The sequence below is a fragment of the Haliotis cracherodii genome, unplaced genomic scaffold, assembly GCF_022045235.1.
Source record: "Haliotis cracherodii isolate W230 unplaced genomic scaffold, xgHalCrac1.p SCAF_2, whole genome shotgun sequence".
Taxonomy (NCBI): domain Eukaryota; kingdom Metazoa; phylum Mollusca; class Gastropoda; order Lepetellida; family Haliotidae; genus Haliotis; species Haliotis cracherodii.
Window position 1 is genome coordinate 74463467 of NW_027266275.1, and position 24842 is coordinate 74488308.

Below are 24842 nucleotides of genomic sequence, written 5' to 3' on the forward strand. Positions count from 1 at the left end.
ACCCTTAAGTGATTCAGAACTCCCTGGGAAAAAATATGAAAATATTTCCCGAACATAAATGTTTACTGTAGTTTGATGCCGGATCGGTCATAAAAAGAAATATTGGCATGGGAATGTAATTGGCATTGCACATTGCATGGTGCGTGGTTTTCGCTAATTGTTAGTCATATTATGTGAAACAATGCGTGAAGCTCAATTTGCCAAAAGCGGCCGAAAAACTTTATATACTCACTCATCAGTCTTATTATGTTATGAAGGTGGGGATTATAACATTGATATTCATTTTGTCATTTTCGTCAGTAGCAGCATCTATGTAGCCATTAACGGTATGTGTGGAATTATTATTTGCAGCAGTAGTAGCATGTTTGTCATTATTACCTTCATTATAAGCATTTGTGACGTTATTAATTGCAGCAGAGAAGAATGTTTTACACTATTACCTGCCGTAGCAGAAGAATGTTTGATATTATAACCTGCCGTAGCAGAAGAACCTTTGCTATTATTACCTGCCGAAGCAGAAGAATGTTTGATATTATTACCTGCCGTAGCCGAAGCATGTTTCATATTATAACCTGCCGCAGCAAAAGAATGTTTCATATTATTACCTGTCGTAGCAAAAGAATGTTTGACATTAGTACCTGCCGCAGCAAAAGAATGTTTGATATTATAACCTACCGCAGCAGAAGAATGTTTGACATTATTACCTTTCTTAGCAGAAGAACGTTTGATATTATTACCTGCCATAGCAGAAGAATCTTTGGTATTATTACCTGCCGCAGCAGAAAAATGTACGATATTATTACCTGCCGTAGCAGAAGATCATTTGATATTATAACCTGCTGCACTCGAACCATGTTTGATATTATTACCCGCCGTAGCAGAAGAATGTTTGATATTATTATCTGTCGCAGCAAAATAATGTTTGACAATATTACCTGCCGCAACAAAAGAATGTTTGATATTATAACCTGTCGTAGCAAATGAATATTTGATATTATTACCTGCAGCAGAAGAATGTTTGATATTATTACCTGCCGCAGCAAAAAAATGTTCGACATTATTACCTGCCGCAGCAGAAGAATGTTTGATATTATTACCTGCCATAGCAGAAGAATGTTTGGTATTATGACCTGCCGCAGCAGAAAAATGTACAATATTTTGTACCTGCCGTAAGAGAAGATCATTTGATATTATTACCTGCAGCAGAAGAATGTTTGATATTATTACCTGCCGCAGCAAAAAAATGTTCGATATTATTACCTGCCGCAGCAGAAGAATGTTTGATATTATTACCTGCCATAGCAGAAGAATGTTTGGTATTATGACCTGCCGCAGCAGAAAAATGTACAATATTTTGTACCTGCCGTAACAGAAGATCATTTGATATTATTACCTGCCGCAGAAGAATGTTTGATATTATTACCTGCTGCAGCAAAAGAATGTTTGACATTATTACCTGCCGCAGCCAATCAATATTTGATATTATTACCTGCAGCCGAAGTGTGTTTGACATTATTACCTGGCCCATCAAAGGAATGTTTGACATTATTACCTGCCACAGCAAAAGAATGTTTGATATTATTACCCGCCGTAGCAGAAGAATATTTGATATAATTACCTGCCGAAGCAGAAGAATGTACGATATTATTACCTGCCGCAGCAGAAGAATGTTTATATTATTACCTGCCGCAGCAGAAGAATGTTTGACATTATTACCTGCCACAGCAAAAGAATGTTTGATATTATTACCTGTTTAATATTATTACTTGCCGAAGCAGAAGAATGTTTGATATTATTACCTGCCGCAGAAAATGAATATTTGATATTATCACCTGCAGCAGAAGAATGCTTTATATTATTACCTGCCGCAGCAAAGGAATGTTTGATATCATAACCTGTCGCAGCAAAAGAATGTTCGACATTATTACCTGCCGCAGCAAAAAAATGTTTGATATTATTACCTGCCGCAGCAGAAGAATGTTTGACATTTTGATCTGCCTTAGCAGAGGAACGTTTAATATTATTAACTGCCGCAGCAAAAGAATGTTTAATATTATAACCAGCCGTAGCAGAAGAATGCTTGTCATTATCACATGCCGTAGCAGAAGAATGTTTGCTATTATTACCTGCAGCTGAAGCATGTTTGATATTATTACCTGCCGCAGCAGAAGAATGTTTGGCATTATTACCTGCCGCAGCAAAAAAATGTACAATATTATTACCTGCCTTAACAGAAGATCATTTGATATTATAACCTGCTGCACTCGAAGCATGTCTGATATTATTACCTGCAGCAGAAGAATGTTTGATATTATTACCTGCCGCAGCAAAAGAATGTTTGACATTATTACCTGCCACAGCAAAAGAATGTTTGATATTATTACCTGCCTTAGTTGAAGAATATTTGATACAATTACCTGCCGTTGCAGAAGAATGTACGATATTATTACCTGCCGTAGCAGAAGAATGTACGATATTATTACCTGCCGTAGCAGAAGATCATTTGATATTATAACCTGCTGCACTCGAACCATGTTTGATATTATTACCAGCCGTAGTAGAAGAATGTTTGATATTATTACCTGCCGCAGCAAAATAATGTTTGACAATATTACCCGCCCCAACAAAAGAATGTTTGATATTATTACCTGCCGCAGCAAAGGAATATTTGATATTATTACCTGCCGCAGCAAAAGAATGTTCGAGATTATTACCTGCCACAGCAAAAAAATGTTTGATATTATTACCTGCCGCAGCAGAAGAATGTTTGACATTATAACCCGCCTTAGCAGAGGAACGTTTAATATTATTACCTGCCGCGGCAAAAGAATGTTTGATATTATAACCAGCCGTAGCAGAAGAAAATTTGACATTATCACCTGCCGTAGCATAAGAATCTTTGATATTATTACCTGCAGCTGAAGCATGTTTGATATTATTACCTGCCGCAGCAGAAGAATGTTTGGTATTTGTACCTGCCGCAGCAGAAAAATGTACAATATTATTACCTGCCATAACAGAAGATCATTTGATATTATAACCTGCTCCACTCGAAGCATGTTTGATATTATTATCAGCCGTAGCAGAAAAATGTTTGACAATATTACCTGCAGCAGAAGAATGTTTGATATTATTTCCTGCCACAGCAAAATAATGTTTGACATTATTACCTGCCGCAGCAAATCAATATTTGATATTATTGCCTGCAGCCGAAGTGTGTTTGACATTATTACCTGGCCCATCAAAGGAATGTTGACATTATTACCTGCCGCAGCAAAAGAATGTTTGATATTATTACCTGCCGTAGCAGAAGAATATTTGATATAATTACCTGCCGAAGCAGAAGAATGTACGATATTATTGCCTGCCGTAGCAGAAGAATGTACAATATTATTACCTGCCGCAGCAGAAGAATGTTTGATTTTTTTCCTGCCGCAGCAAAAGAATGTTTGATATTATTACCTGTCGCAGCAAAAGAATGTTTGACAATATTACCTGCTGCAGCAAAAGGATGTACAATATTATTATCTGCCGTTGCAGAAGAATGTTTGACATTATTACCCGCCTTCGCAGGAGAACGTTTAATATTATTACCAGCCGTAGCAGAATAACGTTTGATATCCACCTGCCGCAGCAGAAGAATGTTGGATATTATTACCTGTCGCAGCAAAGAATGTTTGACATTATTACCTGCCGCAGCAGAAGAATGTTTGACATTATTACCCGCCTGAGCAGAAGAACGTTTTTTATTATTACCTGCCGTAGCAGAAACAATGTTTGATGTGCACCTGACGCAGCAGAAGAATGTTTGACACTATCACATGCAGCAGAAGAAGTTGATGTTATTACCTGCTGCAGCAAAAAAATGTTTGATATTATTACCTGCCGCAGCAAAAGAATGTTTGACATCATTACCTGCAGCAGAAGCATGTTTGACGTAATTACCTCCACCTGCAAAAGCATGTTTGTAATCATTACCTGAATCAGTGGCAGCATGATGTCATCATAACCTGCAGAAGTATAAGCATTTTGGAGGCGATATTACCTTCACCAGAAGCATTTTGGACGTCATTTCTCGCAACAATAGTAGCATGTTTGACGTTATCATCTGCAGCAGTAGTAGCATGTTTGTAATTATCACTTGCAGCAGTAGCAGCCAGGTGTCGTCATACCTGCAGCAGTATCATCATTTCAGACGTTACTGCTTGCTGCAAAAGCACGTTTGGCGTTATTACCTACAGTAGAAGGATAATTTGTTTGACGTTATAACTTGCAGCAGAAGTAGCATGTTTGGCGTTATTATCTGCAGCAATAGTTTCATCTTTGACTTTATTATCTTCAGCAGTAGTAGCATGTTTGGTGTCATTACCTGCAGCAGTGGTAGCATGTATGTCGTAGTACGTTTACCAAGAGTAGCAGAAGAATGCGTGTCGTCATTATCTGCACCAGTATTTGACGGTGATCGTATCATAATGGTTTGGGAATTCAAATGAGTTATCTAACAGATATCTAACAGAAATACCGAGTTACTACCAATATATCTAACACAATGAATAATACTAAGCATTTGCCTTTATTATATTCAGTTATAAAATACAATTTCAATTACCCCAAAAGTCCTTTGAAGAAGCAATGTAATCACCAATAAGTCGTTTCTGGAAAATCAGGAACACAAGATACTATCAAAAGATGTATTTTTATGCGTATTTAAGTTTCCGCATAGTTTGCTAATAATGTCCTGGGGAATCAAAATAAATACTGAATATGTCACATAATACAGTATAAAACATACATTATTTGCATTAGAAAGGCAGTGTTGTGACTTTAGACTCCCACTTTCCTTTTGCTAGTAATGCAAAACAAAGCACCGTGCACGTTACGGGTATCGCAACAGTAATCAAGGTGGCATAACAGAGACTGTTTGGAGAGAATTATAATAATTGTAAATAACTGCAAATACCAAATGTTAAACGTTTGAGATAATCCATTTGAATTTAGTCACGATGAATGCCATTACGTATATGTAAGCATCGCATCTACTTTTCGGATGGTCGAAGGTACATTTTATCATACTTCATTCTGCAGATGAAAGATAATGGAAAATACTCATAACTTCACATCTATTTGATAAGGTCTATCGGTCTATCGGACCATGTATATTTAAAGTTAACACTATATTGGACTAAGGAGAGGGAACAGAAGGAATGCTGGGTCGCACATTGTATGAAGGGTAAGAGCAAACGTGTGCACATGACCATAGCGACCAGACGTTCAACAAGGGAAAGTGAAATCTATCAATGGGAAAGGATCATATTCCATGAGAAACTGGGATGACTTCCTCACGATCACATTTGATAAACATAATCAATAACTCTTTATTAAAATTTGAATCAATTCAAATTATTTCTACTAAGTAAGCAGCTGTTGCTCAGTGTATAAACAGCAAGATATGTGTGAGGTTTGCTTGGAATATTCACAGATTATATATGGTAAATTATATATGGTACATGCTGATGATCGATGTTTGGCATTATTTCAAGATGGTTAAGAAGTAGAGTGAAACTTCGCTAACTCGAATACCATGGACAGTTGAAATATATCGAGTTATCCGTATTTCGAGACAAGCGGAGAGATTTGACATTGTGCTGATGGTGATTCAGCCAGATTAGGTTAACATTTAATGAGTGAAAAGACTTCGAGGTAAATATGTTTCGCCGTTGGAAGTGTTGCTAGTATATAGCCATCAGTTGTCTTCGATCGGATGGCATGCCTGTATGCAGTTTTCTGCCTGGAAAGACGCTGTGTGGATATTGCCGGTGGGAAGAGACACCTTGATGAACGTAGACACACGATAATATATTGGCATGACGCTGGCGGGTATGGAGACAGTGAAGTACATGTTAATGTGAATTTGCATAATGTTGCTACTACCACACAGCTGTAGCAAATTTTACAACACTGGTAATAGCAGGCATGTCCAGTTTACAGTGTGTCCTCAATTGACAATAAACGACAAATCTGATGCCATTGGAAATATTACAATATCACATTGTGCTATATCTCAAATACAACCCCCAGGAAGCTATTGACAGGTGTTATTCATAAAACCAAATCACAATCAGGTTGTCTTATCTCTCAAATAAACACACCTCTCAGTACGATTGCGACAAGTCCGATGGCATTGACCACGACATAGAAGATAAAGAACAATCTGTCCACCACGCATGCGATGACTCTCCACTCGCGCACATTGCTATCCGTCGAGTCCTGTATTTTCCTCTCGTCCCGCGTTTTGTCCATGTGTTCACGTATCCCACTAACTTGCTCCAATATCGGGCACGGTTGTCGCGCCATCTGGCGGGCGGGAGACGCCCCAAGCGAAGACCCATCTCCACCATAGATGTCTGAGCGGGAGTCGCCCCCTGTGTCCAGAAGGTTCACTCGAGCAAAGGCTAACTCCGGGTCCGACTGGTCTGTCTGATTATCTACAAACGATGACCAGGTCTTTTTGGGTGTTGTACAATCCCGGGGAGACTCTTGGAAAGTGTGGCGGACATTCATCATCCGCGCCACGCCGTCGATTATAAACTGAAACAGTGAGTGGAAAGGTATCAAAAAAGGAAAACAATGATAACATGGACTGATGGGGGACACTGTCTGAAGACAAGAAAGAGTGACACTTTCGGGTCTATTTTGTCATCACTTGGTTAACCCAAAGAAGTTAATAGATGGTGCTTACCTTTACCCTGTTCTGTAGTTTGGCATTAAGGCGACAATAAGGCCTTGGCCCACTTGCACAAAGCAATCTTAGAGCTAAGACTATCGTAAGCTAATGTTAAATTATGGGAGTTACGACCATCTTTGTGCAAGCGGGCCCTTGTAAGTGCATGCTCTCAAGAAAGGGGATCATGAATTATAAATGTTATGATCGGTCGTCAGAAGGACGATCCACTTTGAAAACGACTTGCATAGAAAGGTTTAGGAACCACACCCTTACGCCCCAACACATCGAAATATTGCACGTGTAACGTGTCACTCCTCCGTGTACATGGTTGGTGGTCATTCTTGATTTTGACACTTCAGTGAAACGTGGATAAATCGCTCTGAGCCATTTGTATTGTTGATTTTCATTATCCACAGTGACACGTAATCTCTTTACTCTTGCGTTAACGTAGTGTTTGTGATCGGAATAGAAACGGCGAAAGGCTATTGTCATGTTCTAAACTGTGCGTTGAATGTGGCTAAGTCTTTGATTTGCAGACTTTGGAACAGGTTTCTGCACACACACTGTTAATGATCGGCCCCGCACAGTGCGTTCTAGATCAACAACACAAGTCCGGGATTGATTAATCAAAAACCAAAAATTGGGCCCAAACAGCCAATCAAATAGCTGTTCACTTGCGCCAGGCCGCCGAAGTTTGCGCCGGAGGATGCAGCTAATCTGAATACTTGGCGACCACGTGTTGTACCACTGTTAGCAAACTGACACATTTTAGCCTGATGCCAATACTGTTTAGGACGTAAAAACTGGGATACTGACAGGCGGGCTCGTAATGTTTTCAGATGAATGCACGAATGGTAGAGCGTCCTCCCGGAGAGCGGAAGGTCCGGGGTTCGATCCCCAGCCGCGTCATACCAAAAGACGTGTAAAAGATGGTACTTGTTGTCACCCTGTGTTGGCGCTTGGCATTAAGGGGCTAAAACAAGGACTGGTCGGCTCGGAGTCTGAGTGGGGTATTCATGTTAAACACACACACACACACACACACACACACACACACACACACACACACACACACTGGATGGGCGTGGACGTGTGTGGAGGCGTCCTCACAAACGTAATTGCGAACGTCAACATAAGGCAAACATTCAGATTAGGTGGTGGATCTGTAATGATATAGGCAGAATCACAATGACTGCAAAAACGCCATTGCATATTGTCAGTGAAAGGATCACTGGACAGTTCTATCGAGACAACAAACTGGCTCCAATAGCTGCGCCATGCATGCTGGTTTTGTCTTTCAAGTGCACTTACAGTAACTGACTCCCCCCCCCCCCCCCGAGGCAAAACATCACCAGAATGCAATGGCAAGCCATGAGTCCTGACCTTTCCCTCATAGAGGACGTCTGGGACATGATCGGGAGACGTGTATGCCGACGTCAATGATAGAAATGAATGGCGCTGAAAGCGTAGTGGACAAGACTCCCTCAAGCTGTCATTGGTAGACTGATTCCGACCATCCCACGCCGTAAAAACGACTGTTTGACCACTCGTGGGGGCATGACCCATTATTGATCAAGCCATCTCAAACGTTCTACACGCCCGTCGTTTTTCTTGCTTGTTTACACACTTACAAAACACGTTTGCTTGATTGTCATGTTACACCTAGTCCTTCCTATTTCGCACCCATCCATTACCATCACTCGACAGCTCTTGGTATTAACGTAATCAAACCAGGTTATTTTTAAAATCATCTATACATTTGGCGGAGAGTATATTGGTGAAATGCGAAGTTAAACCCCATTTCACCTCAACATCTTTCAAACACCATAGGGTGGGGGGTATCAATGTGATCTCTTACTAAAGACATTAAGGAAATAAAAAATGTTACTTCTCTGACCCTTTTCACCTACCTTCATTGAATAAGTAAATACATTTGGTTAAAGGAAAAAAGAGCATTTTCAAAGGTTGAAATTTAATCACATTTTGACTAAAGCCAACTAATTAAATGAACAAAATGCATGTGTCCATAAGTAGGACGTGGGTGATCTTACTGAATGAAGGCGATGGTCGGACGATTTAGTGTTTGCTTTTCACGCCAAACGTAACGGTTCGATTCCCAAAACGGTGTCATTTGTGATGTCTACAGCCGTATTAATGCAGGACAGATGCAAAAAATCGGAGCAACATCTTAATCACTCACTCACCGAACGAAGCCACCGAGGAGCCCTATTGATCCGCACCCCTCGGAAAAACATGTTGGCGATGACGCATGCCAGCACCGTCGACAACGTGATCATCACCATACTCAGACAGAAGTAGGCTCCTGTAAAACGTAAGGCAATAATGATGATCCCCTGTAGGAATGTGAACTATCGTCCGATGGCAATGTATCGATGACATGCTTTGCAACAGCTAATATTGATGACCATATTATATATCAATAGAATCGATAGACATGATAAAATTAAAAGCATAATGTTAAGCATTTACTTTTATGTATTCGTTTTCATCCCCAATGCATCTTTTTCGAAAGAAATATGTGGGCATCTATTCAGACAATAATACATCCTTAACATCTTCTAGAGCAATCTCCCGATTCAAGGACTTGGGATATATTCATGTGATAGACGTTGGCATGGCGTCGAATACTGCCGAATAAAAAATTTTCTGTTTTGATTTTAAAAGTATAATTATATGCTCTACGTACACGTTGTACCGCCAATGGTGTTTCTGAAGTGCAAATATGACCCACCAGGAGAAAAGGGCCTTATTGGAGCGAGGAAACAATTGTGCGGTAACCTCATAGAGAAGAACGTTAGACGTAAAAAAGGGCCATGTGTGCGGACTGTACAAAATATATCTTACTTTGCTCTCGTTAAGATATTGTAATAAAAACCTCATATATTAAAACATGTCTACGTGCATTTAATCAGACATTATATCTTAAATCTGCAAATATTACATAATAAGTCTGAAAATGAGACTGATGTCCAAATGTTTGATGCCATGTTTGTCTGTAATGAATATCAATTGAAGATTGTGAATTGTATTTTTGTGTTTATAAGACACTGTAGTTTCAAAATATAATGAGGAGTCGAAATGAAATGTTTCACTCATTAGGCCCCTTGTGGTTGGTCACAAAGATTGTTTCTGTTCGGAAATTTCCAGTGTTGGATACAAAGTAACCTATCGCAATAATAATGCAATAGTTATGATTCAGTCGTATCGCAATATTTGTTTAACCATCAAAACGATTGCAATAGCAAAAGGAAACTTCGAGAAGATACGAACAAGGTAAATTACAGGATTATATCTAATGACGGTGGACACCATCAAAATAAGCGTCATAAGAAACAATGCATGGTGAAATGAATACATCATTTGGTTTAGACAAATAACTCACTTCTGAAATACATTTAAATAGAATAAAAGGCTAAACAACAAAATGCGTCCATAAATTATATTTTCAATAAGGTCAAATGACGACATATAAATGGCGTTCAGTCAAACTTACTCAAAACCCCAAGTAGATGCCATTTGTAACCTCGTAAAGTCGGATGCATGTAACATCATTACGTCTCATTCACTTACAGCATTCTTCCTCATAAAATTTAATCCTAATTTGATAAATTGTGGTAATTTTCTATGTCTCTGAAATTAGCTATCGCTGGAAGGGACATAACTGGTCACTCGTCGCCGCATTTCACTCTTCAAAGTTGAAACCCCTTACCTAATCGTGCTAGAATATGATATCATTAGTTGGAATACCCGATTAACTCCGATTATTATCCTTGACTTGGTTCACCGACGTGATGAACGGCGAACTCTTACGTTACCGTTTGCATCGCTTTAATCTGATGTAATGTGATACAACAGAAATACTGTTCATACTAAACGTCAACACCAGAGAGTAATCAGCCTGTATTATCTGCCGATACAGATTCCATTTGGCGTAAGAGGCAAAATAGTGGCGAATTATGCCAATAGATCACCGACAATCAGTAATGAGGTGTTCGCGGGAAGGGTAAGCATAACTTGTCCAATCCCTATCGGTAGCACTTGCCACTCACACAATTTGCATAAAAACTGTTTATTGTTGCCTGATGTCGTTGCCATAAGACGGCGGCCTGTAAACAATTGAATCTTGACCACACAATTGAAGTTATAGACAGATAATCCCAAACTCACTCCCTGCCATAACTTTTTAAAGAAAAACAGACACACCTCTTTTTGTCCTTTGTTTACGAAAATCCCAGAAATACTTGTAAATGTTGATGTACACTTACGTTTGGGAATTATTTTTTGGACATTTCAATAATATGATAAATTCTCAAGATTTTCATTCTTTTCGAACGAATATTGCTTGTGTAATAAAGGTTTTCCCATGATTCGTAAACCTAATATATAATGCGAAATCATGAGAAATGTCACCTAAATTTTAATCAATGGCATGTCGGAATTCATGTGAGCATTTTGACGATAAAATCAAGCCCAAACCGACTTAAGCAATTGGATTAGCGTTCAGCTGTATATTTATTGCAGTTCACTGTATTTCAAATTGATACATGTCATTTGGTTAGCTGTAATTCCAATCCACAGACGCCATTGTAGCATGTGTAATGGAATCAGCGTACGCGTGTTTACTTTCCACAAGTAAAGCGCATTACTCGTGTCAATATAGACGCGTGGCGGATATATTATTTTCCCAATAATCGTAAAGTTATGTTTATACAGTAGGATTTATCTCCCTTGGATGAGCTTCTTCGTGAATGGAGAGTGTAGCAAAACGCCATTAAATCTATGAAACGCTGTTGTCTTTAAGCGCTAACTTTCTGCTGGATATTTTTCATTTACCAATTATTGTTTGGTACGATTTATTGTTTATTTCCGTTTTTTGTTTATTAGCACACACCTTCATTCCAAATATGGCAGGTTAATTAACCAGATTTTGAAGATATTTCATGTAGACCTTTTGAAGTAACTGCTGTAAAGAAATAGAATGATCTTCCGATTGCCATTAGAACAGCCCTGTCACTTGGTATTTTCAGGCAAGACTAAAACGTTTTAATTCGACAGCTCACCTCCTTACTGTAATGTACATATGGATATGTGTAGTCAGTTGTGTGGAAGTTGGCGCGTTATAATTTATTTATTTATTTATTTATTTATTTATTTATTTATTTATTTACTCGCGTATTGTCATGCTTGATTTGAATGAGTTAACATCCATTGGATTAATGATGCCTTGGTGATTATCAAGAACTTTCGTGATTAAGAAAATCTGTATATTTAAGAACAGAGTATTTTCTGTTTTTAATCCCTGCTCATACGTCCGGATCTGAAGCCTGGCAAATGTCTCTGAAACCAAAGTATCTGCAGTATTGATTTGGCCTGTTTTGTAGATATATGTGCTATATATAGTTTCTGACGTACATTCATACAACACAACAATGTGTTATTTAGCCAAGAAAGATGTTATTATTAGTTTGTACTATTGTATCCTCGAGTCCATAGTCAGAGGCTATTCATCCTCGATGATGACAAAGAGCATGCTCTTTTGCTGTTTTCACATCCCATGACACGTGTATTATCCAAAATTAGTATAACCCTCGCTGGTCTGTCTGAGCCACCGTCTGAAGCTTATTTGGCACTTTAAATCTACTGACACAAACACTGGTTGGTATCTTGTCAACGTTGACCGTCAACTGAAACCAATACATTCTGATATCTCGTCAACATCGCCTTCTGTTGACATCACCACTTCCACAGTGTTACATTTGGTATTTTTCTGAACGCACCACGTGATGTCACAGGGGAGATAGTCTAATCAAATTAAGCGTTCTTCAGGTCGAAACATATGGTTTTTGCTCTCTTTTCTGGTCGGGTCTTTCAATTACTAATACATGCTCATCAGGATATAGCTTCATCATCGCAGGCTGCACGTACACTCTGACGCCATTGTCTTGGGTCTGTTCAGGAATGAAATCGTACAATTATGTTGGATATTACTGAGTTATATAATGACAACTGATTACAGACATCGGTATGGGGCTATTTGCTTATGATCCATTCGTCAGAATTGAATCAAGAGCTTTGAATATGATTTCCTTTCAATAATTAAGAGACATTATTCACGCAACAAAAGAACTGGAACTCGATAACTTTGTAATAACCATGTACATTTACTTTATTCACGGATAGCCAATGAGGGGTTTGTTCTTATAGTGAAGTAACACTGACTTCATTATAGATTCAATTTGAAATTAGTTATGACTATTTTATAGATGGATGTGGCGAATGTAATTCCAGCAATTGTCTAACTTAATTCCTTGTACGTCTCTGCCATGCTATATGATCAATATGGAAATATACAGCGTGTGAGGAGATCCCCGGGGGACTGCTGCAGCACGCGCCTCATACCACTCCCGTTGGATCGGCGCTGTCGTTTTATTTCTTGTCTTTCACTGGTCAGGTCAGATTAGTTATCTGTGTTAGTTTCTCACCCGGGCGAAGTACGTGCCTGAGCTGCCTCCAATTTACATACAAGATATACTCTCAAATCCGCTGTCCATCATTAACACCAATCTCAGGAGGCATAATTCTTGTCCTACATACGCCGCGATACACATAACACACGATGAGTTGGACACAACATAGCCGTGTCTTCACAAAACACACGATCACATAGACCCAACACAGCCGTGTCGTCACACAACACGCGCTCATCTTGACAAAACACAGCCGTGTGTTCACACAACACACGCCTATCTGGATACAACACAGCTTTATCTTCACACAACACACGCTCATCTAGACACAACCCTGACTTATCTTCACCCAACACACGTTCATCTAGACACAACACAGCCATGTCATCACACACCACACGCTCATCTAGATAAAACACAGCCTTATCTTCACACAACACACGCCTATCTAGACACAACACAGTCTTATCTTCACACAACACACGCCTATCTAGACACAACACAGTCTTATCTTCACACAACACACGCTCATCTAGACACAAGACAGCCCTGTCATCACACAACACACGATCATCTAGACACAACACAACCATGTCATCACACACCACACGCTCATCTAGATAAAACACAGCCTTATCCTCACACAACACACGCTCATCTTGACACAACACAGCCTGACCTGGACACGCTGGGATATTCAAAACACACTTATGTTCACACAACTCTGATCTGCAACACACACACACACACACACACACACACACACACACACACACACACACACACACACACACACACACACACACACACACACACACACACACACACACACACACACACACACTGTACAACAGTGAAACCACGCCGAGTCACACACACACATGCCGATCTCAACACATCACACCCATATCGGGATGTAGGAACAATACATATTTGGTAACACCTCGAAGATTAAAATGAAAAGTCATGTCACAAACACACTGTCAACTATCATTATGTCGTACTGAATACACCGACACCTCTTGAAGAATGTGTAAATGTGATATATTTCAGGTGACGAAAGATATATGCTACAAAGGTTATCCAGATCATGCAAATATTCTCGGTTATTCAGCAAGACAGGAGAATAGGGTATTATTTCATATTTTCATGTGCTTGCTTAAATGTATCCTTATAAATATTTGAACTGGCCTGCACGTTCCACGCCACGATACAATATATCAACATCCTTGAATTTATGTAGAAAGAAAGAAGCAACGAATTCAAACACTGTCCTGATAGCATGTTGTCAGTTGTTTTTTTTATATTTGAAATAATAAAGAAATAGTCCTGCTTTCGTGTATATGAATCATATACACATTTTGTCAGGGTAATCGTTGATTCAAGCAGAGTACTAGTGTATGAAAAGCTATGCATACATTTACAATGTTGAAAGACCAGTAGGGAATACAATACTTTAGGCAATACCCTACTTCAGGAAATACAATACTTTGACAAACAATTCGTCAACTGGATTTATTTCAACGAGAATACCAAATCATTTTGGAGACAAAGACGCTGAATACAGTATTAAACTCATACACGATCACAAATCATAAAAGACTGAATGACTTTTGCAATTGATACTACCCCATATAACCTGTCCGAACTGTAAATCGTTCAGGAGACATAGGAATTCAATATAATTTGAAACTCGTGCAAGATCACAAATCACAAAGACCGAATGGCTTTTGCAAATAACACGACCCCTGATAACCTGTCAGGCAGATTCTAGGCTATTGTGGACGACAATTCCCAACCAGATAATGACAACGAAGAGTATTACAGTGCTGGATGAGATAGTTTAGATGCGAGGGTTTTAAACCATCTAAGTTCTATTAACCTGAATATGATTTCTCAGTGGAAATGTTGTAGTGGTTTGTAAAATTATTTCAATGCTGTATTTGATAGTGATGTATACTTGAATACACATACTCGTTCATCATCACGCCGTACATATAAATAATAGCACCATAAGGTTCTGAAGCTTGTTTACGTTACATTTTATAGATAATAATAAGAGGAATAACAAGAATAGGTACATCGGGTTTCATGGACAGTGGGCAAGAATGACATTTGGCGGCCTTGCCTAAGATCAGATCGGTATTCTGCGACAAGAGTTAGACAGCTGTGATCGTCCGTGCAAAGGTTGAGATTGACATGCGTTTCCTTTGTAGTTGTTAAAGTATAATTGATAAATTCTTCTGAACTCGGGAACTTCATTCCACCAACCTAAACATCGACCCAGTTCCAGTAAATATAAAACGTAAACGCAAGAGCAAAATCAGTCGACAGATTCACTGGCCATATATGGCAAAATAGTGGAGAAAATAATGTGAATGGATCACTGAAAATCAGTTTTGACACGCGGTGTTCGCGAAGGCCGGTTCTGTTGTCCTGCCTGTTCAACGTGTTTTGGAGTTAAAATTCATCCACACATTTAGAATAATTTATGTTACTTTTTGCTAATGTCTGCTGCAGTTTTAATTACATTAGATATAACACAATGCAGAACCAATTGGACATTATGTAAATATAGAATGATGAGAGGAGGTTTTACACTGAATGAAGACCGAAGTAGTTGTTGCATATACAACATGAGAGGGCGGCTTAACTGTCAAATAAAATCATCAGTGAATATAGCTAGTTTCAAGATTATTTGTATCAAACAATGACTTAACTGAAACTGCGGTTTATGTTTTGCATAAAATTTCAGGTTTTCGTACCAAGTTTATTTTTTATTAATTGAATGTCTGAAAACATTTGTAATGTTCTTAATTTGGACAGTCCTTCTCCAGATGACATTGTTTAAGGCAAATGTTCCTGTCCATACTTTGTGTATAACATAAGATACGTACGCATGTAGAAAAAAAATGTATCCGATATCAAATTTAGTTGTACATTTGATGATGTCCGATCAACCATGACAATCGGATGTGTAATCGTTTAGATGGATATACCACACGGGCGTCCAATATGCGACACACTCCTTTTCCCAAATATATTGGATATGAATTGATTTGTTTAAGTGAGGGTAACGAAGCAGAAATGTTATGTTCCTTTCGAGAAAGATTAACGAGTGTGGACATCAATATTGTACTCACGTCTTGGACATGATGCTCAGAGAACTGAACACATTGCTTCAGACCCGGAATAGATAGAGAATGTATTCCCCTCTATTTCAGCTATATACAGTGGCTTGTAAACAAACTGGGCCGGGTATATCAGTGGTTGGCTTCATGACTACCAATTAACGTCGATGTAACGTAAAGGTAAAGTTATTTGTCAACATTTGCTTCATTATGAAGTCTTGTTTAATTAATTGTGAGGCAGGATTATGTTACATGCGCTGCTAGTTCACGTTTTCATAGAATTTTTGCAGTATATACTACTGCTGGATTGAAAACAGATTCGTCTCTTTTCAAGACATGAAGACCGCCTCCGTGGTCTAGTGAGGAGAGCGTCTGCCCGGGGAACGAAAGGTCGGGGGTTCGCTACCCTGGCCGCGTCATACTAAATGACGTTAAACTGAGATACTTGTTATCCTGTCTGGCGCTTATACCGGTATTTGTCCTGACTAGTACAATCAGCAACGCGTGCGCACGCACACACGCACGCACGCACGCACACATGCACACACACACACACACACACACACACACACACACACACACATACGACACATACACAAACGTTAACCCCAATTTCACCTCAGCCAACTTCAAGACAAGTATCGATGCAACGGAATATATCTACTTTTACTTATCTAAGAATGTATTTCACAATTAATGACAAAGAAAGGCTGGCAAAGTCTTATTGATAGAAGTAATTATTGTGTTGTGTTCTCCGATTATGAATAATATATAACGCTGAACCCAAGGGAGTTGTTCCGGCAGAGAGTCTCCAGAGAAAGTACACGGTAGATTGGTCCAAATATCAGGGAGTAAAAGGACTCCTTGTAATATAGCATGTAAGGACTAGGCATTATGTGTTTCATAACTCTGTTGTCTGCTTTCATCCTGCAAGTTATCGTTCATCTACACCCAACACTTGTTGGCCTACACAAATATTTACAAAAAAGACACAAGATTACTCACAACATAAACATATCCACACACAAAAATAAAAAGCGACAAAGCCTTGTCCATATTCATACGAAATCTCTCCATAATGCAGAGTACATTGTACGACCATATGTGTTTATGAAACACGATCAAAAAGTTATGATACCATGTTAGCGAACAGCAGACCAGTGGCAACCGTCACAAACACATGCAAAGGCAAGTCAAGTATTCACCTGAACAAAACGGGAACATTTTGTAAAAATCAAAATAGGGAATCATTTAGTAACTGGTCGTCAAAATTAGAAATGTCCTTACACACGCCTACCACAAATCGTAAGGAAAGTTGTTGTTTTTTAAATTATTAGATCCTGAATAAGGTGACCCTGATTACAACACAAGCAGCAAATACACATACAACAATACGCACGAACGCATGCACGCACGCACGCACGAACACATGGGAACTACATACACAATCGAACTCGCACTGTCTATATTCACATCACACTCTACAGACACTACGCATTAACCTTCGTCACCCTCATGTACATACGGACACAGCACTCGCTTATCTTCGCACAAGAGTCTAGAGTCTTTGTCTATACACATCAATACCTAGCCCGTCGCCACCCACACTCTCTCGTTCATCGATCACCATGGAGTTTCCACACGCTTTCTTCCTTATAATGTGCTGAATTAACGAAGAATAATTATTCATTTCATATTTAGATATGAATTATGACTAATTAAACAGTGAGGATGTGCAAGACTAAACAAACACTGTATAACGCTAGCTTCAGTCACAGTCATCCGCCCATGTCTACAATGAGGTCCCCACCCCTGGGGAAACACGCAGCTCAGGATAAAAGGAGTAGTTTTAGGTGTTCGTCTCTCGTGACCACAGTACTTAATGAATATAAACGTGTCCAAGCAACTACACAAAGCACGCCCATTAACAATGCATTGAGTTAAACCGCACTCTGCTTGCTGTCAGAGGAAGGGCCTATTAATTTACCATGTTGCTTCGGGAATCTTCACAAGGTGGGCGAATCACGAAAACCAGACGTCAATGACGAGCTTCTTTCCAGTTCGAAGATTTAATTGACATACGCACCTACATTTCGATATTTAATGTACATATTCTCTCATGTACCTATGATACAGGGTATCACTGTAGATGGATTTGGAATAAACAACTCACCGCAAGGCATAAATAATAAGACATGTCTCCTTGGCCTGGCGCAAGGGAAACTGTCCATTGGCACCTAAAGTAAAAACCTTTCTCGTATCTATTTTGAGATCAGCAAATAGTGCTTTCTGGTCAGGCTGCGGACAAAGGACTTGCTCGGACGCTGTATCTGAGATACGTATGGGTGGTCCAGGTAGATTCAGTGTGGACAGACTCACCTATAAGCGGTATGGATGCTGCGGCTCGGGGGGTGTAGTCAGCTAGCAGAAGCAGCAGTACGAAGAACGCCAAGAAGATGTTCATTCCTGAAACAGGAACACAAGCTGAATCATACAATACATCACATTTACAATACATCCCATATACAATACATCACATATACAATACATCACACATACAATTCATCATACATACAGTTCATTGTGAATATACTGCATAAGTTATCTCATCAAGGATCATAATCGGTGTGAATTTGAGATTCGAACTCAGAACAGAGCCAAGGACACATGGTCACCCGTGCCCACATATACTGTGTTTTACCTAAATAGGGGCTATCTTATTGTATTACTCAGCTAAAGTCATGAATACTGTCACTCGTAAGTCTTACGAACGGGTACATAATAACGCGAACCATAGAAACATGTAGAGAAGTATGTTTAGAAGAGATGTTTCAAATGTGTACCGATTAACGTCAAAACTAGCAATCAGTCAAGTGTTACCACAGAGTGTCTTTATTCTTATCACGATATGCTGCACATGATTGCCAAACTTTACACGCTAATCCTGCACGAGACAAATGGTGAATCTCGTGTCATGGACCTATGACGTCACATGTGATGCGTTCATGAGCGTTGGTTAGCATAACAGTATGTTCATTTGTATATCAAACCAATATTTTTTTGAATATGAGTAATTCTACACAATATAACCAACATGTGTGGTATTCGCGTTTCTTTTGTCGTTGAGTATATGTACTTTACATATAATTACGCGTCCAAACAGACTGGTATCCAGTATTATTGGCAATATATATTGTGTATACACCGCATGGGTAGTCATCTCTGTTGATCATGAAGGCTGGTTGATTCATATGACCACCTCATGCGTGGTCGATTAACATAGCACCATGGGGTGGTTATATGACGAGAAACATAATGAGAAAATGTAAATGTTAGTGCATAGCGGAAATCGAAATTGAATCTTTCAAAATCATTCTCGGCGTCTCTACCGACTGAACTCCAGCAATGTTGTTGAAGTATCCTATAATGTACAGTTTAAGTGATACCTTGTACATGTTAAATAATATAACATATTCCTATTGCAACAACAGACCCGTGAAGATCCGGGGTAGAATAGGTCTTCAGCAGCCTATGCTTGCTGTAAAAGGCGAATATGCTTGTCGTAAGAGGCGACTAACGGGATTGGGTGGTCAGGCTCGCTGACTTGGTTGATGCATTTCATCGATCCCAATTGCGTGGGTTGATGCTCATGATATTAATCATTGGATTGTCTGGTCCAGACTCGACTGTTTATAGACCGCCGTCATATAGTTGGAATATTGCTGAGTGCGACGTTAAACAACAAACCAACCAACCAACTTTTGCAACAACAACCTATTTCATTCCAGGCCCTTGTTCAATTGTACATGTTTGAAGATTTTGAACACAAATTCCACACGGGATATGTATATATATGCTTAGAACTTTCGTTTTATACACTCTTGGCAACAAAACATGCTCCGCTCGGAGAGTGGAAGGTCCGGGGTTCGATCATACCAAAAGACGTTGATAGATGGTACTTGTTGTAACCCTGCCTGGTGCTCGGCATTAAGGGGTTAAAACAAGGTCTCGTTGACTCAGAGTCAGTATACTGTGTCTGAATGGTTTTCATGTTAAACTGCCGTATGGTATCTCAGTGGGCTAGCACTATAAAATCGGCATCAGTCCAGAATAGCACAAACAATAAGTGCAATAGTGCAACAATCTTGTACGCATCTTTAAACTCCACTTCACCTCACCACCGTTAAACATGTATTGAATGAATAAATAATGCGTCTTTTTGGAGGTTGTACTCCTTGTACACAGTTTAATTCAAAAGTCAATACAGTTTTCCATTCCCCTAACTTATGTTTCCATTTACATCTATCACTATATCGCGCAAACGCAGCCGTCTTCTGGCTCTGCCATGGACAAGGTAGCTCGTGCACGTGTTATAGAATACGAAGTGGGCAATTTGACCTCCGCTTGTGTATTGATGCAACTGATGAATGTTGATCCATGTCATCGGAGATATTCACTAAATGTCAAGGTGAATTTTTATAACTAAACAGGAATATAAGCCTTGACTTATTGATACGACACAAGGAAAGCAGCAAGACAGCGCCTCGCATATTTCCTTGTACCATACTTCAGAGACATAATTCCCTTTGTTTGTATTCAAAAACATCGCATTGTGCATGTTTTCGCAATGTCAATACTTATAGATTACACATCAATCGCTATATTATACAAATGCACAGATCGAGTGGTGTTATGATGCATAGAAATTAATGACTTATAGCTCTGTGGCAGCGGTATGGCTTCCGTGCTGCGCTCGAGGGTTGTGAAGACTACCTCATCGATCAGCAATCAATATTTACTAAATATCATTTTGCGTCTAACATACTTGTATACACCGCTGTAGGAAATATACGAGTATATTGTTTGCATCACATGAGGCCGAAATTGTTTGATGAAAGCCTTCCTTGGTTTCATTTTTCAACGTAGGCTGCTTTCCAAGTCGGAGGCAGATATATTAAAACATCTCAACATTTCACTTAGAACACGACCTTACATACTCTGTGTTTGTTTGTTGTTTAACGCCACACGCAGCAATAACTCAACTGTTAGACAAAGGAAGGACTGTAAATAATCTAGGCTCGCCCAGACAATCCAGTGATTGATATTGCGAGCAAAGATCCACGCCATCGGGGTACGATGAAATGCCAAAAGCCAAGTCATCTAGTCTGACCATCCGATCCATTTGGTGGCCTCTTTCTGGGGTCAATTCTAACGCGGATTTCCCAAGGGGATATGTTCTCTATGTTGCAGTTGTGAAAGTGGTGAACATGATGGCGGAATTTGGAAGATTTCGCCCTCGTAGATTTGATACTTGATACGATTGTACAAGGCCTGTCAGTACAACGCCTGTCAGTACAACGGCTGTCAGTACAACGGCTGTCTGTACAACGCCTGTCAGAACAACGCCTGCCTGTACAACGCCTGTCAGTATAACGGCTGTCTGTACAACGCCTGTCAGTACAACGGCTGTCTGTACAACGCATGTCAGTACAACGGCTGTCTGTACAACGCCAGCCTGTACAACGCCTGTCAGTACAACGCCTGTCAGTACAACGGCTGTCTGTACAACGCCTGTCAGTACAACGGCTGTCTGTACAACGCCTGTCAGCACAACGGCTGTCTGTACAACGCCTGTCAGTACAACGGCTGTCTGTACAATGCCTGTCAGTACAACGGCTGTCAGTACAACGGCTGTCTGTACAACGCCTGTCAGTACAACGGTTGTGAGTACAACGGCTGTCAGTACAACGGCTGTCTGTACAACGCCTGTCAGTACAACGGCTGTCTGTATAACGCCTGTCAGTACAACGGCTGTCTGTACAACGCCTGTCAGTACAACGGTTGTGAGTACAACGGCTGTCAGTACAACGGCTGTCAGTACAACGGCTGTCTGTACAACGGTTGTCTGTACAACGCCTGTCAGTACAACGGCTGTCTGTACAACGCCTGTCAGTACAACGGCTGTCTGTACAATGCCTGTCAGTACAACGGCTGTCAGTACAACGGCTGTCTGTATAACGCCTGTCAGTACAACGGCTGTCTGTACAACGCCTGTCAGTACAACGCCTGTCAGTACAACGGCTGTCTGTACAACGCCTGTCAGTACAACAGCTGTCTGTACAACGCCTGTCAGTACAACGGCTGTCTGCACAACGCCTGTCAGTACAACGGCTGTCTGTACAACGTCTATCTGTACAACTGTTTGTACAACGAACGTCTGTACTACACCTAATACGTGTTGGGTGTCAAATGATGCCAGAAAAAGAAAACACTCTTTGATCTAACGAAAATGTGTTCTTTCTGGAATGGGGATAACGGTTTGGCTACGCTCCACCATTTGTACATAGATAAAATACACCTATATATTTAATGTCCCTCATAATAGTACGATTCACGATGGGCCGGCTATCACCAATTTGTATCATCGTGGCCCTCTACATTCATACATGCAAACACACGTCATCACCATGCGGTCTGGACTGAACCAGTCGGTTGTATTAATGTTATCGAGAAAGGAATTCAGTTGCATCACAGAGGAGTCACTTGGGGCAGGATTCCATAAGCCAGCACCTTCTGAATCCGTATGACTGCTTCACAAAAACAGCACATAAAGCAATTCGTTAACATCTATTTCTATGAACTGACGAAATTATGAATTATTGTTTTTTTGTAATGCGTTTGTCCAGGTACCGAAGTAGTCTTCACATTAACACAACAATACTTCTATACCATTCCACATTGCACGCCGGTGACAAAGCTTACTCGATGTTCATAATGACTGAATATAGATCAACTGACGGTAGAACACTAGTCGGTAGCAATCGTTTTCCCTTCTGCACGACAGGAATAGAATGATATATTATCCGAGCCGTGATAAAAATAATATAACCCAAATTTGGACAAATAAACCAGTATGCACGATACAGGATAATTGATTGATTGTAGATGTCGACGTTATTAAAGTTATCGGAAGTGCGCATCCACGGGCAACACCAATAAATGAGCAAAGTCTCTCTGTAGCATATTGCGTATTGGGATGCTACAGTGTCATCTCCATGGCCTGTTGTACGGAACTAATATCTTTCATTTTGCCTGTATTCTACCGCCAGGCCGGTTATTATTCAGCCATCGATTGCTATCTATACACGGGGACATCAACCGAATAAGTTTACAACTTGGTACTTAAATTTGATAGCTACGTATTTGATATCCTTCACTGGTGTTTTGCTATTTCGTGGATAGTTCTTTATCAACGCCATACATTAAACATCAGCAAAACATTTCCAAGTGGGATAGGGAAAGGTCAGGTTACTCAGGATTCCGTATACAGAATGATAAACATTCACATAGATCCCGATGAGCGGGACAAGGCCCTGGCAAAATGACAGCTTTGGAATGTTGGGTTAGCTTCTTTTAAAACAACCCTTTTCTCCTGTTCGCAGACCTTTAATGATGATGAAAATCTAGAATTTTAAAAACACACTAATTATACAGAGGCTTTCGGATTAATTTAATTACAGACTGGAAATGGGCCTCAGACTCTTGAGATTCGTGTTTCTTTATGAGTAATGATGTAAACCAATTCACATACTCCAGGATTAAGTATAACAAGAAATGGCCATTCACTGAACTCGAGATGAAGTACAATCACGTACAACCAATTGCAAACACTGTTTAGTATTATAAGGACAAGCCAAACAAATAGCATCGTATGATGCCAAATGATCGATATCCTATCACATAGCCCGGGGTTAACTAAAAGTCTGCGGTATGTAGCCACTCTATAGTTCATGGCAGGGTATAAGGAGGTACAGACATTCACAGATCTCATGGCAGGGTATAAGGAGGTACAGACATTCACAGATCTCATGGCAGGGTATAAGGAGGTACAGACATTCACAGATCTCATGGCAGGGTATAAGGAGGTACAGACATTCACAGATCTCATGGCAGGGTATAAGGAGGTACAGACATTCACAGATCTCATGGCAGAGTATAAGGGGGTTCAAACATTCACATATCTCATGGCAGGGTATAAGGGGGTACAGACATTCACAGATCTCATGGCAGAGTATGAGGGGGTTGAGACATTCACATATCACAGAATGTATGATGAATTACTAATCAAAGGCCTCTGCTGATCTTGGTCAATAAGTTGTAAACCAGACCATGTGTGAAATTGAGACATTGCCCATGTGCAGTGAGGGCTATCACAAACTGCCAGATTGATCTGCAGCATAAGATTAAGCAGACAGACAAAGTGAGTGTTGAATGACTTAAATCAAACGTGCTGCGACTTCGAGTTGCCAATGGTCTAGGCCCCTTTAAGTGTAGGGAACTATAACTATTCCTATAGTTAAAGATAAACGCAAGAAACCGTGGCCATTCCAACAGTTTAAGTTCAATGTAATAAGAATAAAGCTATCCCTTTAGTTGAAGTTAAGCGTTAGGAAGTATATGGTTATTCCAACAATTTAAGTTAAGTGTAAGAAACTATCG

At 39.9% G+C, this 24842-nt stretch overlaps 1 protein-coding gene across 1 annotated transcript in view; it reads right to left on the reverse strand.

The window, feature by feature from the left end:
• Window positions 1-5145: 5145 nt before the first annotated feature.
• LOC139469631 (neuronal acetylcholine receptor subunit alpha-2-like) overlaps window positions 5146-24842 on the reverse strand; it is a 49380-nt gene continuing 29683 nt past the window's right edge. The window contains exons 5-7 of the mRNA XM_071251857.1: window positions 18723-18809; window positions 8929-9047; window positions 5146-6588 (exon numbers count right to left, since the gene is read on the reverse strand). Coding sequence (XP_071107958.1) covers window positions 6136-6588; window positions 8929-9047; window positions 18723-18809 — 659 coding nt within the window. The 3' untranslated portion in view covers window positions 5146-6135. The remainder of the gene's footprint in view (window positions 6589-8928; window positions 9048-18722; window positions 18810-24842) is intronic.